This window comes from Myzus persicae, unplaced genomic scaffold (genome assembly GCF_001856785.1).
Source record: "Myzus persicae strain clone G006 unplaced genomic scaffold, MPER_G0061.0, whole genome shotgun sequence".
Lineage (NCBI taxonomy): Eukaryota > Metazoa > Arthropoda > Insecta > Hemiptera > Aphididae > Myzus > Myzus persicae.
In genome coordinates, this window is record NW_019102237.1 from 350,389 (window position 1) to 373,041 (window position 22,653).

The 22,653-nt window shown below is 26.3% G+C and overlaps 1 protein-coding gene across 2 annotated transcripts in view; it reads left to right on the top strand.

Moving 5' to 3' along the window:
• Nucleotides 1-18,579, top strand: part of LOC111031626 (membralin-like) — a 24,405-nt gene extending 5,826 nt beyond the window's left edge. The window contains exons 5-13 of one of the 2 annotated variants that reach the window (XR_002604228.1): nucleotides 6,341-6,387; nucleotides 6,453-6,552; nucleotides 7,478-7,721; nucleotides 7,819-7,912; nucleotides 10,334-10,415; nucleotides 10,491-10,538; nucleotides 10,881-11,013; nucleotides 13,992-14,078; nucleotides 16,279-16,365. Coding sequence is in view for 1 of the 2 variants with exons in the window: in XM_022311653.1 (XP_022167345.1) it covers nucleotides 6,341-6,387; nucleotides 6,453-6,552; nucleotides 7,478-7,721; nucleotides 7,819-7,912; nucleotides 10,334-10,415; nucleotides 10,491-10,538; nucleotides 10,881-11,013; nucleotides 16,279-16,378; nucleotides 17,295-17,441 (995 nt within the window). In the remaining variant the exon portion in view is untranslated. Of the gene's footprint in view, nucleotides 1-6,340; nucleotides 6,388-6,452; nucleotides 6,553-7,477; nucleotides 7,722-7,818; nucleotides 7,913-10,333; nucleotides 10,416-10,490; nucleotides 10,539-10,880; nucleotides 11,014-13,991; nucleotides 14,079-16,278; nucleotides 16,379-17,294 lie in introns of those variants that run through there. The other variant, XM_022311653.1, reaches the window with a different exon arrangement.
• Nucleotides 18,580-22,653: the final 4,074 nt, after the last annotated feature.

Below are 22,653 nucleotides of genomic sequence, written 5' to 3' on the forward strand. Positions count from 1 at the left end.
ATTTACATTTTTAATGCTTATTTGCGGTTGATTGCAAAGATTTTCTTGCATTACTTAAATAATATATTATTCAAATTATTGATCATACGCAAACTCCTGATGGAGTATCAGCCGAACCAAAACCTAAAATCTATTTTTAAACACCAAATGTAAACAATTTTTCATACACGAGCTTAATGATAAAATGAAAATATAAAATATTCATCATTTGAATTTATACCTATTGGCTATTTTATTTTAAGTAATAAGTAATGTAATAATAACAAATTATTTTTGAACAGCGGCCCACCGGGAAAGTTCCCGGTTTCCCGCCAGCCCAGTCCGCCCCTGCACATAGGCATAGGTTTTTAGTACTTTTTACGCATTGCATGATCATGTTCGGGATAAATATATAATGCTATTTGTTTTATTTGGAAATATTACTGTAATCCAGCTAAATTGACAGTGGTTATTATTTTATCGTAGTTAAGGCACCTTTTCCGTTTTCCACTAGAAACAGATATAAGCTTCTCTCGCGGAGGCGCACGTACGCAAGTGTCGCGCAGCCAGCTTAGACCGTACGGTTCGATAGCTCCGCTACGGTGCGTCGACAAGCGTGCTAAATGTATGTGTTATTGTTTCATTTGCTACTTAATCTGCCATTTAATTTTAATATATTTTTACAGAACATGGTATAAATTTATATCAATGTTCTTTTGGAGAAACTTAATTGAAAATAGTTAATTACATCTTAAGGCCTTTAAGTAAATCAAAGCAAAAAATTAATGAAATAAAGACATAACTGTAATTTTAAGTTCAATTAATTTAATTATATTATACAGTTATAATTTTTTTCTTAAATACTTGCGTTAAAATGTAAAATAAGCAATATTATAATAATGTTGATGTTAATTTATGTTAAATACAAATTATTTTAGTTGTTATTTGTTCTTGTGTTATCAGGATAGATAAAATTAGTATTCTTTATAGCTTCTTAAAATTAAAGATAATATTTCTATTTGATGATCTGGATACTTTTTATTTATCTAATGCTACTCATTCTTTTAAAAATTAAATTTTTTACCTACTTTTTAAATATTTAGTAAATTCGATAAAAATATGTAGTAGTTTTTTAATTTATTATACATTTTTGATTGAACTGAAAGTTTCTTGACATATCTGTACTATTAATATTTATCTGTTTGTCTTCTATTAAACAAATGAAAGATAATTTTAAAGTGTATATACAATCAATATTTCTATCAGTATTTTCATACAATATATTTTTATATATTCATTGTAGCCTATAGGTAATATATAACAATTTAATATTATTTTCCTTATTTTTCTCAAACCTATCTTCATTTTAACTCTTTCAGTTATTAATAATAATTTGACTCAACAAGTTAAACTAAACTTAAATAAGTAATGAAATATTTTTTTATATTGAATTATCTTAAATGGTAAATTGGTAAAATGTAGCAGTGATTATAATTATACACCTGTTAAAGTCTGAACACAGAACAGTAAACATTAATTTATTTTCTAAATAATTAAATATTTTTTTATTTTCAACGTTAATTTTGTTATACTTACCATAATTTTATGTTAACATGCACTTTAATATTGTCTTAGGTTTTATTGTGTTTCAGTTTAATTATACAATTTAATTAAATGTTAACTATTTAAATATCTTATTTAAAATTATATTGTGACTTTCAAATGTTAGTTCAAACATTAGTCCCTTAAAAAAATAAATTCAAGTTATAACACCAAGAATCTTTGTTATTAGTAAAAAATGAAAATTTTTTTATAAATAATAGAAAATGTTGAGACTATAACTTACACCAAGATAATTAAATATCATAATTCCTAATTAATAATGTGATATTTCTTTTTTTCTTTTTGTGCTTTAATTTCAGTAGTCATTTCTCTTGTATTCGCATTGTTAATTTATTAAATAGTCACCGAGATAATTATTTTTAACAACAGATAGAGGGGTTATCCCTCTTAATTTCAACTTTGGAGCACGATGTACTAATGGTCCAACACTTTGTGATTCTGTTCCTGTTTTCATTATGACAAAACAGGGGGGCAAACCACTAGTTAATTTTTTGAACACCAGACTTCCAACCATGTGTATTTCCGTGTACTTCCATGTACTTCCCAGTACTTCCCAGTACTTCCATGTACTCCTCAATATTTTCATATACTTCCCAATATTTCCATATATTTCCCAGTACTTACATATACTTACTTAGAACTCCAAATATAAACCAATGTATGTCATGTTCTTTAAATTTCTTTAAATTTTTTTATACTTCTACCTCGGATAATACCCCAGTTAATGAAATATACTTTCACTGACTATTTTTAATTCTTTTGTTGTGTAGGTACTTTTTACTAAATACTAGGCACTTCTGACAATATCTTTATATATACCTACATATTAAAATTCTATACAAAATTATTTAAGTAAATCAATGTAAGCCTGGATGTAAGCTATGGTGTATTACCAGTATAATATAGGTACTATAATGTTTGTTCAAATAACCTGTTGTTCATGATCATAGGTAATATAATATAATATTCTTATATGATGTAGGGTTACATTACATGTTTGGGGATAAATAATGTTCATGAAAAAAAAGATTGAAAATTTGAAAAGCATAGACATAGAGTCCTAGTCTATGTTATATTATGTATAGTAAATTTAAAATTTAAAATTCATGAAAAATCTAAGAGGTGAAATCAAATAGTTATTGATTATGGTATATTTTGTTATTTGTTATATGTTCATTTAATCATAAATAATCCAATAAATATTACATAACATAATTTTAACATTAGAAAAAAAACAACAGAAACAAAATAAAAAAAAAAAAAAATTACAATTTTAATAGCAAATATGCACCTAATAAGAAAGTAAAACAAAATTTAGTAATAGTGGTAGAATACTTAAAATAATTTTATTTTAATTGTTAGTAAATTTTTATAATTTGAAGCTTCTCTGATCTTTTTATTTCAAATGGACTGAACCCTATCAACTCTATAGGTCCATAAAATATATATTTTCTTGGTACAATTTGAATATCATCATTGATAGGCCATTTGAATTTGTCCAATTCTTCTTTTAAAAATTTTATTGTGTATTGGTTTTCATTAATATTAATTACTCGTCCAATTTACCATTCATTGTCATATATAACAGAATAATAATGTTCAACTTTAATATTTATTATCTCTGTATTTTTTTCGTCATCACTGCTTTCAATATTTTCAGAACTAGGGTCATCATTTAAAATGAATTGTTGGTCACTTGATTATGAAGAACTGTCCTCTGCAGACTTTTCCATACTGGCTTCACTGTGCCTTTTTTTTTTTACTTTTGCCTTTTCTTCAAAGAAAATAGGTTGATGTGAGTTTTCCGGTCTATAACTTAATCTATTATTTGAAGTGTTAATAAATCTTAACCTATCACTACTTACTCGGTTGCGTGGTTGTTCTAAAAGCCAACAAAGTGAAGATTTTTTAATTACCATTGATGTTTTATTAGCCAATATTACTTTAACAAATGGTGAACTAATAGGTATTTTAGATATGCTCAAATCATCATCATTCATAAATTGTTTACTAAAATCTTTTAAATTAAGTCCCATTTCACAGTTTTCCAGTATTAATAAGCAATAGGTGCTTGGACCAAACACAACTCTACATTTGTACATGATGATTCTTCATCAGAAGTTTCTATCCCGGTACAAGTTTCATCTACAGACTTTTTAATACTTGGAGGTCTTTGCATCATAATCATATCATCATCTATACTCATTCCAAGATTTTTTGCCATATTTTTAGCATCATCACAGCTCCTGTTTATCATACTTACAATATTATTTTCAGTATAAATAGCAAAATTAATATATGGTGGTATGTATTTTGTATTTTTTTCTCGAGCAAAACTAATACTGGAAGATGCATTTTTTAATTCGGTTTTTATAGTATTAATAGTTTCAATACGTTTTAGCCTAGAAATAATGGCTTTCGTAGAAAAATTTACTACAGTTGAAAATGTTGTTGTTAGAGATCTAGTTGCTCTAAAAAATTGTTCACATGTTTGACTGCTGAAATTCCAAATTGTAAACATGTCAAGAGTTAGATTTGTATTGTCTCTAAATTTTACTACTAGCCGTATCAAAGAATGCGCATTAATTTCAACACAACTATTACAATTATTAGTAATAAAGTTAGGTATTACCAATGGTGTACTCTTTTTTATTTTTTAACCATGCTTTCTAGATTCTCAAAAAAAAAAAACAATAAACTATATTTTATATATTCTCTCTTCAATATTTAATTCTTTATCTAAAAAAGATGCTAAAATATAGTTCATAATAGTTAAATATGCTACAGTTGCATTTGTACCTGGAAGTTGACTTAAGATTTCTAAAACTTTAGTAAAGCACATTTTTGAGCTGATTGAAAATTCATTTTGTCCTCTGGTTTAAAGTCAGTCATGGTTAATAAGTGTTTATCTTTTGTATGGCTTCTCGTTAATTCCATAAGATGATCTACAGAGACAAAGTAGGTTCCCATTGGAACAACAATATTAGGTTTGAGAAATCGAGTTTGAAGTTGGTCCCAATATGTACAGTATCTTGAATGTATATTTCTCGGTTAGTTTCATCTTTGAATACGATTGGTGGATGACCAATTGAAAACCAAGATCAATCATTTGCTGTTTCAACATTTAAATTATTTTCTCTAGTACACATAGATCCACCTTGTAATTGCTTTGTGTAATCGTGTATCTCCATCAGATGAGAAACCAATAATTTCGATTCCTTGACTATTCCCATTTTGATTCAGACTTTGTATTTTCAACTTCAGTATTAACAACTGCTTTGAATGTATTAGGCGTTGGAACAATTAAAACATAAGAGTTATCCGCCTCAATAACTCCGCGTTCATGAAAATCCTGTTGAGTTTCATTTGAACTAGATGGTTTTGCAATATTTGGTATTAATTCTGGTTGGTTGGTCAATGGTGTAATTGTTGATGTTTTTTTAGGCACACAACTAATAAATTTATCAATGGTCTGTATTTTATTCTTTTCTTCTCTTCTAGTTAATTTTGCTTTGTGTATTTTCACATGTTTATAAAAATTTGAAAATACCCATATTTTTGGATGTCCTGCACTTGCTAATTTCAATATTTTTACTTGTAATTTGCATACAAAACATAATACTGTTTCAATAATATCATTTTTATTACTTGATTCATCTTCGTCTGTATTATTAATAATTTTATTTTCAATATGCAACATTATATTTAGCTCTTCATCATTAAATATATCCATTGCATTTGCATCCAGTCAGTTATTATTTTTAACACAATAGCTCTTTCTGTTGGTAAATCCACATTTAAAATTTGCAATCTACACTTTTTTGAAGAAGGTACATCATCTACATTCTACATCATCTACATTGAGTGATTGTATACTATTACTTTTTTTTTACCTTTTGGTGTTTTATTTGGTACAAGTTGAGTAATGCTTTGTTTAGCTAACTTTTCCTTGTAGAAATCCGAAATGCACATTAAAAGTTTTTTATATCCTGTTAAAATTTTTTTTTAATATACCATAATATTCAGAATATTCATCCTCGTCTATTAGATCTGGTAATATATCCCTAGCAAATTCTTCAATTGATTCAATATCAATTTCATTTATTTTTGATAATATAAAATGATCTGAAAATCCATTTGCAATATGATATAGTATATTAATATAGTGTATTTTTTCTATATAATTTATTATGCATTATATATATATTTAAAAAAAAATCTAATATTTTTGGTGACTACAAAATTCAATAGGACCTATAGTTTGAAAACTTCTGTTTCAAATAATTTATCCAGTCTTAGATAGTCTTAAGTACTTATCAATAGGTATTTTTAATATAAAAATTATGTAGGTAGTTGTTAATAAATAATAAGCTATTTTACATTATTTTCAATATATTTTGCTCCGTAGGATTTTTTTAAGCAGAGGTTTGTGATGAATTTGTTTTGTGAGTACAGAAAAAATAAGTATTAGTTTAAACTTTATAGATTTTTTTAATTGTTATAACAGTTTCACAAATCATAATATTATTTTACAATAATTAGATGGTCGGCAGTTATCACAAAATATATTTTGTAGTTTCTAAAGTGTTTAATACTATTTAATTGTGACAACTCAAGGTTTTGCACTATAAGTATATTCTAACTGATAACATACATCTACATGCTGCACAGTGTATATAACATTTTTCATTTGTTTAGCTTTTATATTTATTATTTCTTTATTTTATTTGTTATGTAGATGAAAAAGAAAAAATAACAGTTCCACCACAGTTTCACGTTACCGAGGTATTTGTACTATTTCGTTTTCTCTAATAGACAAAATTACAAAATAATATGTTTATGTTTTTCAGTGTTCAAATAATTATATTACAGATGTATTGGGAGTCAAAAGTTGTTCGTTTCACCAGTCCACAAGTACCACATTACCTCCTATTGAGAAAGACAGTAAAGGTATTGGCCTGGATAAAGGTCTGGTCAAGTTAAGAATCATAGTCAATCAGTTTTTTGCCATAGTCTGGCAACACCTATTTATTTCTCAACTCTGTTTATTATCTGTATACCTTTTTTATTTTATGTAAAATTACTACATGAGAGGTGTTTTGAATATTGCTTGGCGCCCTTGTAGTGTGATTTATTAAGTAAATAATGTATGCAACTTTGATATGCTCTTATGAGACCAAAGTCTACTTTTCTCAATGAACGCTGGTATATATTGTAGACAATCCTTAGCAATTAGCTAAGCTACAATGTTCTGACTTATTCACTCACAATATTTTTTACTGTCCAAAGTTCTATGATGGGCAATCTTAGACCTTTCATTCACCATTGCTTGTAAGCCATCGTCTCGGACCGGTCTTAGCTACATGTCCTAGACATTCACTTACTGAGTATCCTCTTTCGAGTTGGTGCTTGATCCAGCCACTTTTGGATCCCATGTGTGACTGAGCTACTCTGACAGCCTTGGCCTCCTGTCTCACCCTCTCTTCATCTTTCTTAAGGGTAAGGATCTCCTTTACCATTTTGTAAAAGATCCTGAATGTCTCTTCTGCTTCTTTGAAGACTAGTCCCCTCAGCAGTTAATCGCCCGAAAGGACTTCAAAATAGGGCCACACAGAATATCCGGTTTATCTTCGACCTCAGGATGGTGACCCATTTATCCTCAGAACTCAGCCCTAGTTCTGACAGTGAAAGATTATCTGTAAATATGGTGTGTAATATTGTCACTCCCCCGTGTACTAGTCAACCACTGATTACGTTTCTTAACTTGAACAAAGTATAAGTACCTACCTACCTATATTCAATGAATTCTGAAATGGTCTAAAATGGGATTTATCTATACAAATGCATACAATTATTTTATAATGTTCTTTTTTAGGAATATTTTACGAAAATTACATTGTCGAGTATTCATTGAATGACGAGAACTTGTTTTTGTCGTCCGATGCTAGAGATGGGTTAGGAATTCCAGTAATGGTTGTAACTCTAGACCCTACACAGAACAAGTGTTTTGGAAATTCGTTGAGTCGGTATTTTTTAGAAAATTTTATTGGCTATGACGAATTACTATACGCCTCATTTAAAGCTGTGGCTCAATTTGTAGAAAACAGAGGATTTTTGAGGTAAGTCTTTCTTATAAAGAATTATAGCTTGCTATAAATAATTTTAATTTATTACTTTGCCTAATGTAGAAAATATTATTATTGTTTTACATTTCAGAAATGTCATTACCTGGAAACATTGCACAGTTATGGGAAAAACGCAGAGGGATAGAGCATCATACATTCTTTCGTTTTTCATTATGATTGTGATTGTTTGTATAAATTATTGTTTACTATAATATACAGCTTAACTAAAAAAACTATTATCTTGAGTAGTAGCCCTTACACAAAGGGGTTCAAGGATGTGAGCCATGTATTACATTTATATAATATGAAGTCATTAAGTAGGTAACTGTAATAGATGTGTTAAATTTTAATTTAATTAAATAATGTTATTTCATACAAAATTACCAACTGTTATTAACTTAAAAGTTAACTCTGAAGAAGACTTGTTGGATTGTGTGAATAGGTTCGTTATATAAATAACTCAAAATTAATCTAAACATTTTTAAAATATCATCAAGTAAAGTTAATACATAGTTGCAAAAATTTCAAGTCCCTACAAATAAATATTTGTTGAATCACAAGAACAATTGTTGAGGATGAATAGTTAATATATATTTTTTATTTGAATATTCAATGACGTCATAATTTGAAACTTCAACCACTCATAAAAATGTCTAATTTCTAATAAAAAAAACTTTTGAGGAATCTTGTGCATTAAAGTTTTAAAATTTAGGTCCTTACATTTAAAATTGAGTGAGTGGGTTAGTGGATTAATTAAAATATATTTAAGTTTTATGTAATCTGTATCTCTACTGTAAATTAGGGATTGTATCAATGTAATGGATGTGTTACTTTTGAATTTAATGATACATAATCATTGTATATGAGAAACGATTCTGATTGTAAACTGTCATCTTATATTACTATAATTATATTTTATAAGATTATAGCTACCTATTAAAGTATTAACATTTTTTGTTAGTAATACAGTAGATTGAATTAATTTTTAAATTTGAAAATGTCAGTGTGTATAAACTAAAATAATATACTTCAAGTGTTTCAAGTAGGTGGCTATGAATAATATATTTAAATTACCATAAAATAACTAAAAGTGTTATTCTTTGTTTAAATATTTAATTTTATCCACGTTTGAACTTAAAATATCCTAAAAAAGAATAAACTGTGTTCATACATTTTTTGGTTACGGTATAAATTATTTATGAAAAACCAATTTTAATCTTTAACTATAAAAATTGAATATTGTATCAACCTTTAAGACTCTCGATGCCAATATAGTTTTGTTAACAATAATACATTTTACAGAAATAATGATCTTGTCCTGTAGAATCAATCAAATTTGATCATTATTTTTAAACTTATAAAAGGTAATACAGGTCGCATTGAACTCTGTTTTTTTAAAATATTTATTTCTCTATACTTAAAAATAAGACAATTTTAAGTGTATTTTACAAATAATTCTATACCATTATTATTATATAGACAATATAGTTATCAAAATTTGACAATTCAAGACCTGAGAGTTTTTCTAGTGAAGTAATTTTTGTTAATATTATACACCGTATAAACTCTCCCCCCTTCACTTTGATGAATTTTATACGAATTTGAACTTAAAATGTATTTATCATACTTATGTATCTTTTATTATTTTTAAATTTCTTCTGTGGACGCTTTGCGCTCAATAAACATTTTTGGAAACCCGCCGAGAAGGCTAAGGGGTGCTGGTGACGCAATTTGGCTTAACTGTAAATTGATACAAAAAATAAAACAACAATAATATAAACCCATGATATATGTACATAGAATAACCTAACAAATGTATTGAGTTTCTGTAGTAAAAATTTAAAAAACCTTCCTATCTTCGGGTTAGTAATAGTGTATCTTCGGACATAAAACAAAATATCAAAAATCGTTTGAGAAAAAATAGTTATTTAATATTTTACATTTAAATAGCTTATGTATTTTTGAGTGAGCAAAAAGTTACTGATCGACAATAATTGGAAGAGAATTAAAATATATCAAATATTTCTCATATCTTTAAAAAGTTCAAAAAAATTTAAATATTTCTAAAATTTTATCTTGTTTTTTTTTAAAATCTTTATACTAACATTTAGTAATTAAAAACTGGTTTTGAGTAAAAATTCTTTCTTGATATGTTTTAGTTTTTCTGACGTTTTCTGGAAAAAACAATCTTTTTTATAAAATCAATACATTCAGCGGAGTGCTAAGGATTTAAAATTATAATTTTAACTAAAAAATGATTGTTGGATTCTTCATATATTACATAAAAAATTGATTTTTAACCATTTATAAAAACAAAAATGTTATTGTGTATAAAATAAAATATTTTTTAAATTTATTGTGTCGGAAATCCTTCCATAAATATATTGTGAAAAATGCTAGTCTATAAAATAAATACTCCTTTTAGTACCTATTACAACAACAACATAACAACTATTTTGTCGGCAACTATATACTTGTATTCTAAAGATTTGTTTAAAATTGTCCACTTTTCCATAACTTTTTTGCTTTTCCTGATTTTTTTTTAAAAAGTACTGGTTTGTAATTTGTATCCAAGTTAAACATTTGTAATTGTTTTTTGATTTCAGACGTCTTTGATTTCATTGTACATGAGGTACTTGAATTATCAACTAATTCTTTCCCTTGATTATTTATTAAACCATTTTAACGGTAATAAATAAATAATAATATGTACTACATTTTTTTTGCATTTTGTTTACTTATTGCTGCTTATTATTTTTCCAGGGGAAATTGGTCTATTGAAATTTTATGCGTGTTTCATGGGTTTTATGGGTGAGTGAAATAAATTATAACAATTTTTTGTCGCAGCCCAATATTATTATTACTATAACTTTGTCAAACGTTGTACACGTCATTGGAGTTCACTAACTCCACAACGTCCATCTCACACAAATATAATTTTATCTATGCATTAACAATTAAGGATTTACTGAAATTGATAATTGATAACGTTGTGTGTGCTGTATCCTGCATTGTTGTTCAGTTCTATACTGTGCCAATAATAATAAGGTCGACAAAAGCGTATAAAAGGGTTTTGATCTCTAATGACTATATGCAATTAGTTTATTTATTTACTGTGGTTTGAATAGTAATTATTATTTATATTTCTGACAGGCCTAGTCTCATTAATATGGTTATACTTCAAAGATCTTGATGCATTGTTTTACGTCATGTTGATCGTCGTAACGGCTGAAATGTACTACGCAGCATTCACCCAGTGTCCGACTACGAAAAAGCATTGGCCAAAGTGAGTATCCACCTATTATACCTAAGGTTAAGTTAGGTTAAAAGTTATGTTACTTTTAACTTAGTTACCTATTGAGTTGCTTTTATTTTCATAAGTAACTTCTAACTTCACAAGTTCGTTTTTTTTTTAAGTTACGTTAATTGATTTATTTTTCCTATTATAAATTCCATAGATTTATATGCATATAAAAAAAAAATATTGTCTGAAGTATGAAATACTTTTTATGTTATTTCTTATTTTATTCTTTATTCTAAATAAGTTCTAAATTGTAAACTGTCTCAAGTGTTTTGCATTATTTTTATATTTGACATTTCAATAGGTATCAAAATAACATAATAATTAATAACTAATAAGTACAACTATCTACTTATCAAATTTATGAAACAATTTATGATTAAATGACGTGTAAGTAACAAAAATGTATTAAAACAATTTTTTTTGTTTACTTGAATTACTTGAATACTTGAAGTACTTATTGTAATTAAGACAATTATATACATTTAAAAAATGTATGAAGACCTCTTATATTATGTTATTAGTTAAGCCTTAATGAAAAGGTATGATAATTAGTTTTCATGAAAAAAGTAACTTAATATAAAAGTGAATGTAAATAAAAGTATCCCTCAAAATGTTAAAAATAGTTCTAGATTCCTTAAAACAATATTAAGCACCAGGCCACGTTAAAGTATAAAACTGCAATTTTACCATCAATTTTTACAAATTACAGTACAAATCAAAACTATACCATAAAATAAATGGTTGTTTAATCAAAAATGTTCTCGACGGCAGTGTCGGTCAAATGATTTTGTCATGTGGGAGTGAGGAGGATATAGCTAATTTTTTAACATAAGTACACCATTTGATTATTAGAAATATAATTTTTATTTATATCTAATATCAATTTTTTAAATTATGGTAGTAAAAAACTTTATTTACAAAAGTATTAATGAGAATATTTCTATGGCATTTTTGAATCTATTTTAGATCCTGAGCGGTGAATATATTGATTTTACAATGTGTTAGGCATCACGGTTTGGGGCAGTAAAAGTGCTTCGATTTTCTTTAACAGCAACTTTCCTGGTAGGAAAGTGAATCTAGTTGGTCCATCTGGGAGGTGAAAATATAAAATTTCCCATAGTTTTCAAAAGTGACAGGAAAAACAAACAGATAATTCAGGCAAATCGGTAATTTTTTTAGCAAAACCAGTTTTTGATTGATTTTGATTGATTTTGATTCATGAAATTTCTACAGAATATTTGTGTTAGGATTTTCTATACACCATACAATTTTCAAAATATTTTGACTTGTGTTGAACTATTTATAGGCATATGAAATTTTTCGATTATTATTTGTTTTTTTAAAATTAATGTCGATAAAAAAATTTTCACTCTATCAAAAATCTTGTAAATGTATTACAAGATTCCTCGTATGTGGTTGTTAGTGGAAATTAAAAATAAAGTTGAGCTTAAAAATACAATGATTTTTTATAAATGTTTAAAATTAGAATTTTTACAAAATTTTTAAAAATCACAAAAATTAGCAAATAATTTTGAGTTAGAAATTTATAAAAACTTTTCTTTTTATATCTAAGATTTATACCTAAAATTTTTATATCTAAGATTTAAAGATGTAATATAAGATTCTTTATAAATTTGTATACTTTTATCAAAAAAAAATTTCCACGGAAATTCAAATTAAATTTTTATGAGTGTTTGAAGTTCAAATTTTTACAAGATTGGATACTCACCCGTTTTCTCATTTAGCGATTTTCTTATTTTGTTGTAATTTAAAAATGTAGACACTTGAAATTTACACCATATATTTATTTCATCAATTCATATACTTAATAAAACATTCAAAATATTTTAACTCGTTTTAAGCTGTTGACGGAAATTTTCATTTTTTTTCTATAAATGTCAGTTATAAATTATTGGGTGGGTCAAAAAGCATGACAATTTAATATAAGACTCTTGATGTATTGTTACAATAGCAGTAAAAAAATATTAAAAATACGTAGGCACGATTTTTTTAATGATAATTTTAAGTTCAAATGTTGACAATATTTATCAAATTGATAATTGAAAATGATTTTGTGGTTAAATAAATGTATACTATTTTCAAATTTTATAACTAGAGATTTAAAATTTAAATCAAGGTTCCACTTAAGCAGTTTTTTCTGTAACTGAAAAATCTAAAAAAATTGAAAATACAGTTATTTTTTACATACATTTACAAAATTACTTTGAATTATCTGATGTTGATCTTTCATTCATTATTATTTTTAAGATTTTTAATGAAAATATATATAGTTAATATAACAGATCTTTTTTTAAATGGGTAAAAATTAGTTTATAGTTGCTAATATTTTTGAAGTTATGGATTTTCAAAAATATATTCTGATGATCATCAGATTCCTATACTAAGAAGTACTTAACATCAAATTTAAAATTATACAGGGTACTACAGTGACAGTGGGCAGGAATTGTAATGAATACACCAGGATTACATTTTTCTGCGATTCCAATTCATGCTGTATATGTCTGGTATGTGAGCATGCGCGTTATTGCATCTCGAAGGTTAAAAATAAAACTGCCTATGTAGTATGTATGTATAATAGGTAAAAAAAAAAACAAAAATAAATTGTTGTTAAGCAACATACTATTTTGATGCATTGATGTATATTTGACATATATAATTTTTAATGTACCCCGAACGGCCCAGCCGTTCTCAATTGATGAATTGTTATACATTTTTGGCTCCATTTTTATATATATAAATTATTCTAACAGTGGTGTATCTAGAGAGCCTAGATAATAAGAAAGTGGCCAACTCAATTGATAGCGGCCATTTTTCGTCCAAACTATTTCCGTGCTTTATATTTTTGAATATATGTTTTTCAAAATTTCGTAATCTGAAAATCTTACCATTCGGTTCTTTTTCTTCTTTCTTGTAGTTTAATACATTTTTATACTAATTAGGTACACATAGTTTATGGTCATGATGAAGGGCAACTACATTTTGGTGAAGAGCAAAGATTATTGAAACGCAACACAGCTTCTTAAAATGTAATATACTAATATTTTTTATATTACCTCAGTATATGATTTAACCTAGATTTATATTTATATATTTACATTATAATAACCATATAATTACATACATTGCATGTGCTATACATAATATAATACTTGATAATTATTAGACTAATAATTAATTAACTTTAATTTTGAACTTATAGAATATATTATGTACCTACTCACAGCATAACTATTTTAAACAAATCAATATATTTACATATAAATAAAAATTAATACAGTAGACAAGTATATTAATTTCAGTATATTTATTAATATATATTAGTAGGTACTAATTAATTATACATTTTGTAAATATATTTTGTTATTATTGTATTATACATTTTAACCTATTTTACTATTTACTATTACTATTTACTATTTACTTTTACTAGTAAAATAGATCTTCAAGAATTCCACTGGAAAATGATATTTTTTGTAATTTTTGACGTATTGTTCTAAGAGATGGTAAAGGGTTATTTTGTGCAAGAAGTTTCTCATAACCATTTGATCCACAGGCAAATTTTAAGCGTAATGCTGTTTTAATAGAGGCATTTGACCACTTAAACCCCTTTTTATTTTTAACACTTAGTGATGCTATATGATTGTCGCTTAAAAATGATTTCAAAGTTTTAGCAAATGTAGCGTATTTAATATTTTGTGTGTAATTCATTTTAAGACTGTGATTATTATTTTGACGTAACTTGTGTACTAATTGGCCTTGTTTTGATAATTTTTTTTTTTTAATATTCAATTTGTTTTAAAAGATTAGCTTTTTCTAAAGTGTCTTTAGGAATAATATTAATGTCTGTATATGTATTATCTATACTTGGTGGGTTATCAATGGAGGGTTCCAAATGTTGTTGGCTTGTCGCATAAGAATGTTCAGTTATATTAGATTTTGCTCGTTTAATCGGACTTAGAGTTGACTTCTGTAACCTTTTTACTGGAGTTTTTTGAATTGGTTTGATTGGTTGATGAGTAAAAATTGTAAGGACAGCAGAAAACTTCAATTTCTTTTTACCATCTACTCTAACCTTTTCCCATTGGCTTTCATCAAAATGACTATAAATAAAAATAACAATTCAATAATAATAAAAAAAATTATACATTTTAAAATAAAAATATGTAACTGACAGCCTTATAATTAATTACAACTTAAAGTTGGTACCTATAATTATCATACCTAATACCTATCAATATATTTTTACATTTAATTTCATAGTAATTTACGTTGAAAGTAACTATTTTTAATAAATACCTAAATAAAATTAAATAATAATATTTAACTATAATCTGTTAGTATTTCATTTCCTCAAAGGCCAAAAGATTGTTCATTAATTATTTTTTAGTTTATTAAATAATATTATTATATTTTTATTGTTAGGTATATTGAATAATGAAATGTGTTAAAGATAAACACATTAATTATGTATCATGTCATGATTATAATTCTAAACTTATATTTTTAATTGCCTTCTCTTTAAAATAAGTTGAAAATATATATATTTACTTCACAAAGATAAGAATTGTTTGTTGGCTTCCACTTGTCCCTTTTTACTGTTGATGCCCACAAGGCACGCCTCACCTTATCTTTAGGAAAGGCTTTTAATATGAAGCCATTTTCAGATCGATTAGAGCAACCATAAGCACAGCATCCAGGCATTCTAACACAATATCATAAATAATTAAATTTAGTTGGTATGCACTAGAAAAATAATATTCATTTTGAACCTAATAGATACTAATTAATAACTTATTTTCAATATGGTTCAATGACACAAATATAAATAATATTTATTATTAAAATATTACAAACTATGTTAGGTTGGAATAAAAATATAACTTGTCTTGCACTATTTGCATAAAAATGTAATTGCAAATTAATTAAATTTAATATTATTATTTATATTATAATTTATAATGCATATTTCGTATCTTGACTATAATACATATTAAATATTTGGACGATTAATGGCGTCCAGGGCGACTGATAGCAGTTGACCAATAGAAAGTTATCACCGAGTTGGCCACTCTCTTATTATCTAGGCTCTCTAGGTGTATTTATTCGTTAGATAGTATTAATAAGGTATATTTATATATCCTAATATTTATAGGCACATGTTGTTTTCTATGTGTATAACTATAATATATTATGTAAATTGATTATGTAATTATGTATCTGTTCCAGATTTTTCTATCTGTACCTGTTTGCGTTCTATGCTTACGACTATCGGTTCGACGGCCAGTATAGACCCATGAGTCTCGCTTGTTCGTGGTCTTTTATACTGGTAATTTGAAATGGATTTATATTGTAACCATTGGTTTTATTGTTTCACGATATGGATTGAATAGATAATTATTATAACAATTAATTTGAAAATAATTTTGTCCAAATTTAAACTTAAAATACCTATAAAAAAAACTGTATTTATTTATTATATGTTATAGTTATAGTACGAATTATACGCATGAGAAGCCTTGTTTCAAATTTTCAATCTTAAGCTATACAAACTGAACATTATGTCAGTTTGTAACTACGAAATAATAGTCTGCTGATTTTGGTGATTTTGATAACATTCTAACAAGCTCTAATATGCTTTTAAAAAAATCTTCCCCGTGTTCTTTAATTGTTTTTAACTGCTATGTGACTACTTATGAGGAATCTCTCATTAATTTTTCAAATTTCTCATATCTGTAAACAACTAAAAAATAGTCAAAATATTTTTAAAATTATATAATGTATGAAAATGCTCATATAAATATTTAGTGAAATTTAAATTATCTAGTCTTTGAATTGAATCAAAATAACAAAATTGATTTGGTCGAATAAATGTTTTATGTAAACATTGCTATTTTTTCATAGATGAATTAATTATAAATTATGATAACATGTATTATGAACTATGATACATTGATATTCATAACTGACATTTTGAAAAATATAATAGTTTATTAGTGATGAATAATTAACTCATTTTTCTATCAATTATTGATGAGCATATTGATTTTGTTTTTTATTAGATTTCTTATTTCGAATTGAATTGTAGGTTAAGCACTTAACCCACTAAGTATACATTTATATGGTGTACCTATTGAGAGTGTACCTATAATCTATATAATATACATGTAGCCTATTCGTGGACCTACCCACGACTGTACAAATTTGTTGTTTTAAACATATTTCTTTTAATTTTTTTTCCACAGCATTCTATGATATACTTTTATCACCATGTTGAGCTGCCAAACGTGTTGTGGCAAATCGAACTGCAGGAGATTATTATCCAACGGCGATTGCAACAGTTGAGGCAACAGGACCGAACAGCCAGCCGGCATGGATTTCGTGCTCCCTGAAGACTGAAGTCGGGTAGAGGTGACAGTCTGATCTAGTCATGTCCGGCATTTCAGCCCGCAGAATGGACTGAATTGCGGACAGTTAGTGGTTTTTATATTATATACCCATATAAACTATTATAGTATTAAGAATTTGTAATTTTTCAAAATTATTTTATACACCTGTATATCGATAATAATAATTATTAAAAAACTACATCTGTAACCTAATGAAAAAAGATAATATCACCTTTAACTGAATAACTTTATAATTATACTGAGTGATTCAATGAATGTAACACACTCATTGATTCAAAAACCAATTTTCTAAAAATGTATGTATTTTTTTATCGTAACCGTTTTTAAATTATAAATTTTTTAAAGACAACACAAATTAAATTTTTTTATTCTAAAGCTGAATATTTGTTGAGTACTTTGATGCAATCAAATCTTATATAAGTATATTACTACTGACAGTAGATTATGAATTATCAGATATATTTTAAGTTGGACGGCGATACGGAGTTAAACAACTTTTTAGTATAATTAACTATAAAAATTCAAATTTTATAGATCGAAGTACTTCAAACAATATTCTGCTTCGGAATATAGAATTAAAAATGTATGTCATCAATGAAAAGGATAATCAATTTGAAAATAACAACGATAAAAAAATTGTAAAAAATATTGTTTTGTAATGACTTGAATGTACTATTTGATGTAGACAAAATACTTTTAAGTGTTTTCTGAAATAATGGGTGTCTTATGTTAAATGGATCACCCCTAACATATGTATTTGACATATGTAAATGGCTTTACCTATGTAAAGACTACAACGTCGGTGCCATTGCTACTTCCATTATAGTCAATTTCCGCCTAGATTGCTGGGCCACTATAATTTATACTAAACCTACCAGCCAATAAAATACAATAACTACAAATAAAGTAACTCTCTTCTAAGGAGCAGCTGCATGCTGTTAGAATCAACCATTTTTATTTTATTTTATCTGCTCTATGCAAGAGAAGATTTTTTTTAATTTTACCGTATAGTCAAGTACCACCATAAAGGAGTCCCATGGTCTGCACCGGGAAAAATGAAAACAAATCAAATTGTATTTAATTATAAAAAGCATTTATTTTCTTTAATATGAAAGTGCGTTGGCTGGTTTGTTTTTTTGTTTGTCTTTAATTATTATTATTGTTATTCTTGTTATTCATGAATTTTTATTTGATTCATCCAACAATCATAATATGATTGTCATTTTCTTCTGATCTACATATTTATAATCAATTATGATTATTATTATTATTGTTTTATCAGTTTAATAATTGTCATTCATTATTACATATTATTACGACATTTTGGTCTGGAGTTTTGTGCCTACGTGAGCTTTTTCCAACCCACGTGTCTGTATTAAAGATCGAATTATTTACTCATACTTATCTTTTTTTATTATTCCTTATTCTCTTCTATTGATATTGGCGTTTAATCGATTAACATTTGGTATGGATGAAAGATTCTTAAAAACTTTTAATGCAAATATTATGAAAACAATATTTATCTTGATATACTATTTTGAATTTTCTAATTTATACTAAAAGTTCGTACAATGTATGAATGCATGCACCAAAAATTGGTAAAATAGCATGAAAAGTGAAAATGCTAAAAAATTCTCGAAGAACGGAAAATAAAGTATTAAATAATCCTTTTTTAAACTATTTTACATGTACCATACACAATACACCTATAATCTATATAATATGTGTTCAATAAGAATTATGATAACCAATAACATATTTAACTTTGGTTGTACAACAATAATTATGATGCAGCATGTTGAACTTATTCGCATCATTGAATTATGTTCTCGCATTCATAAAAAAATATATATGGAAAATAAAACCATACTATGAAAAAATGTAGTTATTGTTTTACAAAGGCTAGAAAATGTAAGAAAACTATTATCTGCAACAATTCAATTATAATATAAACAATAATTATAAGTACTTGCCGAGTCTGTTATACATAATTTTGGTTTGATTTAAAAAACGATCCGACTTCTAATTGCAATTTTTTATTTTTCTTATTTATTTTTACATAACCTGACATTTTAACACATTTAATATTAGATGATTGTAGTTTATTAACTTAAATAAATTGATAAATATTAATATGTGTTATGTGTAAAAGAACCACACTCAACTATGTAGATAAAAAGATAATTTAAAATAACAATATGTAATAATATAATTTTTAGACTAGGGAAAGTGAAAACAGTATCTTTCTGTGTGGTCACATTGATTATAGAATGACAACATAAATAATAAAAACAAAACAGACACATATTGTTGCTTAACATACATCATAATCAGAAAGTTGTAGTAAAACTGTGCTAAATAAAGGTACATGGTGCATTGGTTTTTCTGTCTGGAGAACCATAACTATTTATTATTTATGATAGCAATAATCACTCACATGGATATCAAATTTAATCATAATACATTATAATATGACAGATAACAATGTTTTATTTATTTAAAATTAAAAAATAACACGGCAGCAACACGCAGTAATTATATACTCCTTTACTCCACATAGGGCTCGGATGTTGATGGCTTTTTCATAGTTTTTTGGAATATCACAGACGATGCTGTCTCAACTTAAAATGTGTTTCAATAACATATAAATTTAAAAAACCAATTTTTATTATGCAAATTTTTTTTGTACACTTTCACATACCTGGTATAGCAGGAGTAGGAGTGGCGGAAAGTGCAATATCCTGGTTCCAGTCCACTGTCACTGGGTAATTTTCAATTCTTTGATGGTATGTACCTATTAGTATAGGAATCAGATGATCATCAAAAGATACTTGGAGAACCAATTACATATCTCACCAAAGTTCTCCCGAAGTTGAGAATCTATAACTTCGAAAATATTTCTAACTACCTACTACTTTTTAAATATTTTAAAAAGGTCTATAAAATTATCCATATTTTTTTTTAAATTTAATGTAAGGCTCCTAATATATTCCTAACCTTACAATTGCAGTTGAAAAATATTAAAATGCATAATCACACCTATTTTTATAAGCATTTAAAGTTCGAATTTTGATAAGTACTTAGAAATAACGAAAATGTGCAAATTAATTTGAGTTTAAAATTCAAAAATAGTTTTCTATGTTTAAATCTAAGATTTTAAAATTAATACAAGATTCTCCATAAGTTAGTCTACCTTTATAAAAAAATAAATGTCTACCGGAAAGTCAAATTAAATTCTTATGCGCTTTTGATATTGAAATTTTTACCACATGGGATATTCGCCCGATTTCTCATGTAATAGCGATTTTCTTGTTTTTCAAAAACGAATAACAGTAAATACTTGAATTTACACCATATGTTTATTTTATCAATTCAAATACTTGATAAAATATTCAAAATATTTTGACTCTTTTTTTAGCTGTTTTTTTTGAACAATTTAAATTTTTAATTAAATTTTATTTCTATAAATGTTAATAAAATTATATTTGTTGCATCAAAAAGCTTGAAAATCTAATATAAGGCTCCTGATATATTGTTACAATATCAGTTGAAAAATATTAAAAGTACAAAGGCGTGATTTTGTTTTATAAGCGTTTAAAGTTCAAATGTTGACAAAATTTATCAAATTGAAAATTTACAAATTATTTCGTACTTAAATATTTGTATGATTAAATTTTATAGTTAAGGATCGAAAATTTAAAACAAAGTTGCACAAAAGTAGTTACTCCTGTAACCAAAAAATCTCTAAAGTTAATTCGAACAAATTATTTTTATAGTTATTTTATGTTCAAATTTGGGCGAAATTACATTTTAAATAACCAAGAAAAATGTTTTTAGTTATTTTGTTGTAATCTTAAAATATTATTCGAGGGTAGGTATTTGAAACTTTTAGAGTATATTGTTATATTTAATACACCAAAATTAATTTAACATACTGTAGTACTGCTTAGAAGTAAAAGAAAGTACTTTAATCACAATAATATTATCAAATATACTAAATTACTAAGTAAATTTATAGGTTGACAGACCGCCTTGGCTCAAAATCGTTTTTCGTATAAAATGATTTTATATTATTGAATTCAAATTTAACACCATCCATTACTGTGACCCACTTGTAACGTATTGTACAGTAGAGCGACATCCACATTGGTACCAGCTTTTTGTTTTATTTTATAAATTTTGTAATTTTTCAAATTTGATTAGCAAAACTATTGTTTTTGATTCATTTTAAATTTCACTACCATTTATATTCATCGAGCGGTAATTGATTAATTTTTTTTTTTTATATGGTATTTTATTAAATTTCAGTATTATAACAGTACTAAAATCACATTTCTTGCAATATACCTAATATTCCAATTGACGTTAAAGATCAAAATAATATGTACAATACAGTGGCGCAACTAGAATTTTTTCAAGGGAGGTGTCCGCCAGTAGCGTATACAGTTTCCCCTAATTATTTTTTGTAAAGTTAATGAGTAGAAAATTTCAGAGGACTACTATTTAATATTTACCTATGATATTGTTTCATTCAACCGATTTGAATCAAACCACCACCATAATTATTTCTGAATGCACTACTGACGTCTTACGTTTTATTAAATGAACAATTTATATCACGTATGTTTAGATAAAAGTTACATATAATTTTAGCAATTTTCAAGAAGTTTACAAAATTAATAATTATTATATTTATAACAATATTATAAATTTTAAATTACAAAGTCTAATCGTCTTTTTTTCTTTGCTAATTCTTTTATAACGGCCGCGGAATCTATATCAACTTTAATTTCTCGGTGAATATTCAATGCTGCTAAACCATTTAATCTATTGTCTGCTGTTGAATTTCTGAGGTATGTTTTTATTCGCTTTAAAGTTGAAAATGACCTCTCGGCTTCACAAGATGTTACGGGTAACGTTAAAAGAATTGTCAGTAGCTTATGAATGTTGGGATATAGGGCATTATTGCAATTACTGATTACTTCAATTGTAGTAACCATTTTTAAATTGGTTTAAAGCCGTAGTTTGAAAACTTGATGATGCCAAATTTTTACTTCAACTAAAACCGTTAATGAATCTTCCAGGTCATTAGCATAAAATTCCACCAAATTTTTGATCAAATTTTCTTGTTGTTTAGTAAGAGGTTCAATTGGAAAAAGCATTTGAAACCCTTGAATAATTTCTTTATTATTAA